This window comes from Coregonus clupeaformis, chromosome 40 (genome assembly GCF_020615455.1).
Source record: "Coregonus clupeaformis isolate EN_2021a chromosome 40, ASM2061545v1, whole genome shotgun sequence".
Lineage (NCBI taxonomy): Eukaryota > Metazoa > Chordata > Actinopteri > Salmoniformes > Salmonidae > Coregonus > Coregonus clupeaformis.
Window position 1 is genome coordinate 7,245,186 of NC_059231.1, and position 7,500 is coordinate 7,252,685.

Here is a 7,500-nt window from a genome sequence, read left to right on the forward strand (position 1 = left end):
GTGTGAGTGCCTGACAGTGGGCTAGCATAGCTGGATGAGAGACAGTTATACCCATGGTGCTCCCGTCCTTAGTGGTCTTGTACTGCAGAACACAACATTATACAGTTAGATTTACATCTAGTTTACCCACTATTAAAGACAGTATTTAACAACATTATACAGTTAGATCGACATCTAGTTTACCCACTATTAAAGACAGTATTTAACAACATTATACAGTTAGATCGACATCTAGTTTACCCACTATTAAAGACAGTATTTAACAACATTATACAGTTAGATCTACATCTAGTTTACCCATAATAAAGACAGTATTTAACAACATTATACAGTTAGATCGACATCTAGTTTACCCACTATTAAAGACAGTATTTAACAACATTATACAGTTAGATCTACATCTAGTTTACCCACTATTAAAGACAGTATTTAACAACATTATACAGTTAGATCTACATCTAGTTTACCCACTATTAAAGACATTATTTAACAACATTATACAGTTAGATCGACATCTAGTTTACCCACTATTAAAGACAGTATTTAACAACACAACATTATACAGTTAGATCTACATCTAGTTTACCCACTATTAAAGACAGTATTTAACAACATTATACAGTTAGATCTACATCTAGTTTACCCACTATTAAAGACAGTATTTAACAACATTATACAGTTAGATCTACATCTAGTTTACCCACTATTAAAGACAGTATTTAACAACATTATACAGTTAGATCTACATCTAGTTTACCCACTATTAAAGACAGTATTTAACAACATTATACAGTTAGATCTACATCTAGTTTACCCACTATTAAAGACAGTATTTAACAACATTATACAGTTAGATTTACATCTAGTTTACCCACTATTAAAGACAGTATTTAACAACATTATACAGTTAGATCGACATCTAGTTTACCCACTATTAAAGACAGTATTTAACAACACAACTTATACAGTTAGATCTACATCTAGTTTACCCACTATTAAAGACAGTATTTAACAACATTATACAGTTAGATCGACATCTAGTTTACCCACTATTAAAGACAGTATTTAACAACATTATACAGTTAGATCTACATCTAGTTTACCCACTATTAAAGACAGTATTTAACAACATTATACAGTTAGATCGACATCTAGTTTACCCACTATTAAAGACAGTATTTAACAACATTATACAGTTAGATCTACATCTAGTTTACCCACTATTAAAGACAGTATTTAACAACATTATACAGTTAGATCTACATCTAGTTTACCCACTATTAAAGACAGTATTTAACAACATTATACAGTTAGATCTACATCTAGTTTACCCACTATTAAAGACAGTATTTAACAACATTATACAGTTAGATCTACATCTAGTTTACCCACTATTAAAGACAGTATTTAACAACATTATACAGTTAGATCTACATCTAGTTTACCCACTATTAAAGACAGTATTTAACAACATTATACAGTTAGATCTACATCTAGTTTACCCACTATTAAAGACAGTATTTAACAACATTATACAGTTAGATCTACATCTAGTTTACCCACTATTAAAGACAGTATTTAACAACATTATACAGTTAGATCTACATCTAGTTTACCCACTATTAAAGACAGTATTTAACAACATTATACAGTTAGATCTACATCTAGTTTACCCACTATTAAAGACAGTATTTAACAACATTATACAGTTAGATCTACATCTAGTTTACCCACTATTAAAGACAGTATTTAACAACATTATACAGTTAGATCTACATCTAGTTTACCCACTATTAAAGACAGTATTTAACAACATTATACAGTTAGATCTACATCTAGTTTACCCACTATTAAAGACAGTATTTAACAACATTATACAGTTAGATCTACATCTAGTTTACCCACTATTAAAGACAGTATTTAACAACATTATACAGTTAGATCTACATCTAGTTTACCCACTATTAAAGACAGTATTTAACAACATTATACAGTTAGATCTACATCTAGTTTACCCACTATTAAAGACAGTATTTAACAACATTATACAGTTAGATCTACATCTAGTTTACCCACTATTAAAGACAGTATTTAACAACATTATACAGTTAGATCTACATCTAGTTTACCCACTATTAAAGACAGTATTTAACAACACAACATTATACAGTTAGATCTACATCTAGTTTACCCACTATTAAAGACAGTATTTAACAACATTATACAGTTAGATCTACATCTAGTTTACCCACTATTAAAGACAGTATTTAACAACATTATACAGTTAGATCTACATCTAGTTTACCCACTATTAAAGACAGTATTTAACAACATTATACAGTTAGATCTACATCTAGTTTACCCACTATTAAAGACAGTATTTAACAACATTATACAGTTAGATCGACATCTAGTTTACCCACTATTAAAGACAGTATTTAACAACATTATACAGTTAGATCTACATCTAGTTTACCCACTATTAAAGACAGTATTTAACAACATTATACAGTTAGATCTACATCTAGTTTACCCACTATTAAAGACAGTATTTAACAACATTATACAGTTAGATCTACATCTAGTTTACCCACTATTAAAGACAGTATTTAACAACATTATACAGTTAGATCTACATCTAGTTTACCCACTATTAAAGACAGTATTTAACAACATTATACAGTTAGATCTACATCTAGTTTACCCACTATTAAAGACAGTATTTAACAACATTATACAGTTAGATCTACATCTAGTTTACCCACTATTAAAGACAGTATTTAACAACATTATACAGTTAGATCTACATCTAGTTTACCCACTATTAAAGACAGTATTTAACAACATTATACAGTTAGATCTACATCTAGTTTACCCACTATTAAAGACAGTATTTAACAACATTATACAGTTAGATCTACATCTAGTTTACCCACTATTAAAGACAGTATTTAACAACATTATACAGTTAGATCTACATCTAGTTTACCCACTATTAAAGACAGTATTTAACAACATTATACAGTTAGATCTACATCTAGTTTACCCACTATTAAAGACAGTATTTAACAACATTATACAGTTAGATCTACATCTAGTTTACCCACTATTAAAGACAGTATTTAACAACATTATACAGTTAGATCGACATCTAGTTTACCCACTATTAAAGACAGTATTTAACAACACATTATACAGTTAGATCTACATCTAGTTTACCCACTATTAAAGACAGTATTTAACAACATTATACAGTTAGATCTACATCTAGTTTACCCACTATTAAAGACAGTATTTAACAACATTATACAGTTAGATCTACATCTAGTTTACCCACTATTAAAGACAGTATTTAACAACATTATACAGTTAGATCTACATCTAGTTTACCCACTATTAAAGACAGTATTTAACAACATTATACAGTTAGATCTACATCTAGTTTACCCACTATTAAAGACAGTATTTAACAACATTATACAGTTAGATCTACATCTAGTTTACCCACTATTAAAGACAGTATTTAACAACATTATACAGTTAGATCTACATCTAGTTTACCCACTATTAAAGACAGTATTTAACAACATTATACAGTTAGATCTACATCTAGTTTACCCACTATTAAAGACAGTATTTAACAACATTATACAGTTAGATCTACATCTAGTTTACCCACTATTAAAGACAGTATTTAACAACATTATACAGTTAGATCTACATCTAGTTTACCCACTATTAAAGACAGTATTTAACAACATTATACAGTTAGATCTACATCTAGTTTACCCACTATTAAAGACAGTATTTAACAACATTATACAGTTAGATCTACATCTAGTTTACCCACTATTAAAGACAGTATTTAACAACATTATACAGTTAGATCTACATCTAGTTTACCCACTATTAAAGACAGTATTTAACAACATTATACAGTTAGATCTACATCTAGTTTACCCACTATTAAAGACAGTATTTAACAACATTATACAGTTAGATCTACATCTAGTTTACCCACTATTAAAGACAGTATTTAACAACACAACTTATACAGTTAGATCTACATCTAGTTTACCCACTATTAAAGACAGTATTTAACAACATTATACAGTTAGATCTACATCTAGTTTACCCACTATTAAAGACAGTATTTAACAACACAACATTATACAGTTAGATCTACATCTAGTTTACCCACTATTAAAGACAGTATTTAACAACATTATACAGTTAGATCTACATCTAGTTTACCCACTATTAAAGACAGTATTTAACAACATTATACAGTTAGATCTACATCTAGTTTACCCACTATTAAAGACAGTATTTAACAACATTATACAGTTAGATCTACATCTAGTTTACCCACTATTAAAGACAGTATTTAACAACATTATACAGTTAGATCTACATCTAGTTTACCCACTATTAAAGACAGTATTTAACAACATTATACAGTTAGATCGACATCTAGTTTACCCACTATTAAAGACAGTATTTAACAACATTATACAGTTAGATCTACATCTAGTTTACCCACTATTAAAGACAGTATTTAACAACATTATACAGTTAGATCTACATCTAGTTTACCCACTATTAAAGACAGTATTTAACAACATTATACAGTTAGATCGACATCTGGTTTACCCACTATTAAAGACAGTATTTAACAACAACATTATACAGTTAGATCTACATCTAGTTTACCCACTATTAAAGACAGTATTTAACAACACAACATTATACAGTTAGATCTACATCTAGTTTACCCACTATTAAAGACAGTATTTAACAACACAACATTATACAGTTAGATCTACATCTAGTTTACCCACTATTAAAGACAGTATTTAACAACACAACATTATACAGTTAGATCTACATCTAGTTTACCCACTATTAAAGACAGTATTTAACAACATTATACAGTTAGATCTACATCTAGTTTACCCACTATTAAAGACAGTATTTAACAACATTATACAGTTAGATCTACATCTAGTTTACCCACTATTAAAGACAGTATTTAACAACATTATACAGTTAGATCTACATCTAGTTTACCCACTATTAAAGACAGTATTTAACAACATTATACAGTTAGATCTACATCTAGTTTACCCACTATTAAAGACAGTATTTAACAACATTATACAGTTAGATCTACATCTAGTTTACCCACTATTAAAGACAGTATTTAACAACATTATACAGTTAGATCTACATCTAGTTTACCCACTATTAAAGACAGTATTTAACAACATTATACAGTTAGATCGACATCTAGTTTACCCACTATTAAAGACAGTATTTAACAACATTATACAGTTAGATCGACATCTAGTTTACCCACTATTAAAGACAGTATTTAACAACATTATACAGTTAGATCTACATCTAGTTTACCCACTATTAAAGACAGTATTTAACAACATTATACAGTTAGATCTACATCTAGTTTACCCACTATTAAAGACAGTATTTAACAACATTATACAGTTAGATCGACATCTAGTTTACCCACTATTAAAGACAGTATTTAACAACATTATACAGTTAGATCTACATCTAGTTTACCCACTATTAAAGACAGTATTTAACAACATTATACAGTTAGATCTACATCTAGTTTACCCACTATTAAAGACAGTATTTAACAACATTATACAGTTAGATCTACATCTAGTTTACCCACTATTAAAGACAGTATTTAACAACATTATACAGTTAGATCTACATCTAGTTTACCCACTATTAAAGACAGTATTTAACAACATTATACAGTTAGATCTACATCTAGTTTACCCACTATTAAAGACAGTATTTAACAACATTATACAGTTAGATCTACATCTAGTTTACCCACTATTAAAGACAGTATTTAACAACATTATACAGTTAGATCTACATCTAGTTTACCCACTATTAAAGACAGTATTTAACAACATTATACAGTTAGATCTACATCTAGTTTACCCACTATTAAAGACAGTATTTAACAACATTATACAGTTAGATCTACATCTAGTTTACCCACTATTAAAGACAGTATTTAACAACATTATACAGTTAGATCTACATCTAGTTTACCCACTATTAAAGACAGTATTTAACAACATTATACAGTTAGATCGACATCTAGTTTACCCACTATTAAAGACAGTATTTAACAACACAACATTATACAGTTAGATCTACATCTAGTTTACCCACTATTAAAGACAGTATTTAACAACATTATACAGTTAGATCTACATCTAGTTTACCCACTATTAAAGACAGTATTTAACAACACAACATTATACAGTTAGATCTACATCTAGTTTACCCACTATTAAAGACAGTATTTAACAACATTATACAGTTAGATCTACATCTAGTTTACCCACTATTAAAGACAGTATTTAACAACATTATACAGTTAGATCTACATCTAGTTTACCCACTATTAAAGACAGTATTTAACAACATTATACAGTTAGATTTACATCTTTGACAGACAGTATTGACTATAGTACTCAGCTCTATACTAGGGAAGAACGTAGTATATATATAGTACTCAGCTCTATACTAGGGAAGAACGTAGTATATATATAGTACTCAGCTCTATACTAGGGAAGAACGTAGTATATATATAGTACTCAGCTCTATACTAGGGAAGAACGTAGTATCTATATAGTACTCAGGTCTATACTAGGGAAGAACGTAGTATCTATATAGTACTCAGCTCTATACTAGGGAAGAACGTAGTATATATATAGTACTCAGCTCTATACTAGGGAAGAACGTAGTATATATATATAGTACTCAGCTCTATACTAGGGAAGAACGTAGTATCTATATAGTACTCAGCTCTATACTAGGGAAGAACGTAGTATCTATATAGTACTCAGCTCTATACTAGGGAAGAACGTAGTATATATATAGTACTCAGCTCTATACTAGGGAAGAACGTAGTATATATATATAGTACTCAGCTCTATACTAGGGAAGAACGTAGTATATATATAGTACTCACCTCTATATAGGCGATGTTATTGTTATCTTCCCTGATGGTGGGATGCCAGTCTTTGGGCGGCTTTACAACGTGCTTCCCATCTGTTACGAACCATAGCAACCGTGGCCAGCCTGCACATTATACATACATTTTAGTCATGAAGCAGATACTCTGTACACAGCCAAGTAAAGACAGAACGCCAGTGGTATAGACCAGCTCCTACCTTTAAACGGGACCACCTCTCCACTCTGGCCTTTAGGCAGGCCCCTCTGACAGGCATCCGTAGTCAGAGCCAGGGTCACCCCACAACTTCCCAACAGGAATCCTATCTGCTGACTGCCTGCATCCTATATATATATATATACACACATACATACGTACATACATATATATATATGAATGAGAGAAAGAGAGAAAGAGCGAGAGAGCGAGAGAGAGAGAGAGAGAGAGAGAGACAGAGAGAGAGAGAGAGAGAGAGAGCTTGTGAAGGAATAATC

General features: G+C 30.3%; 1 protein-coding gene across 1 annotated transcript in view; it reads right to left on the reverse strand.

Annotated features, from left to right (window-relative positions):
* dip2a (disco-interacting protein 2 homolog A) overlaps positions 1–7,500 on the reverse strand; it is a 365,626-nt gene that overhangs the window by 114,647 nt on the left and 243,479 nt on the right. Inside the window, exons 10-12 of the mRNA XM_045212065.1 lie at positions 7,227–7,350; positions 7,025–7,134; positions 1–82 (exon numbers count right to left, since the gene is read on the reverse strand). The exon at positions 1–82 is cut by the window's left edge and continues 21 nt beyond it. Coding sequence (XP_045068000.1) covers positions 1–82; positions 7,025–7,134; positions 7,227–7,350 — 316 coding nt within the window. The remainder of the gene's footprint in view (positions 83–7,024; positions 7,135–7,226; positions 7,351–7,500) is intronic.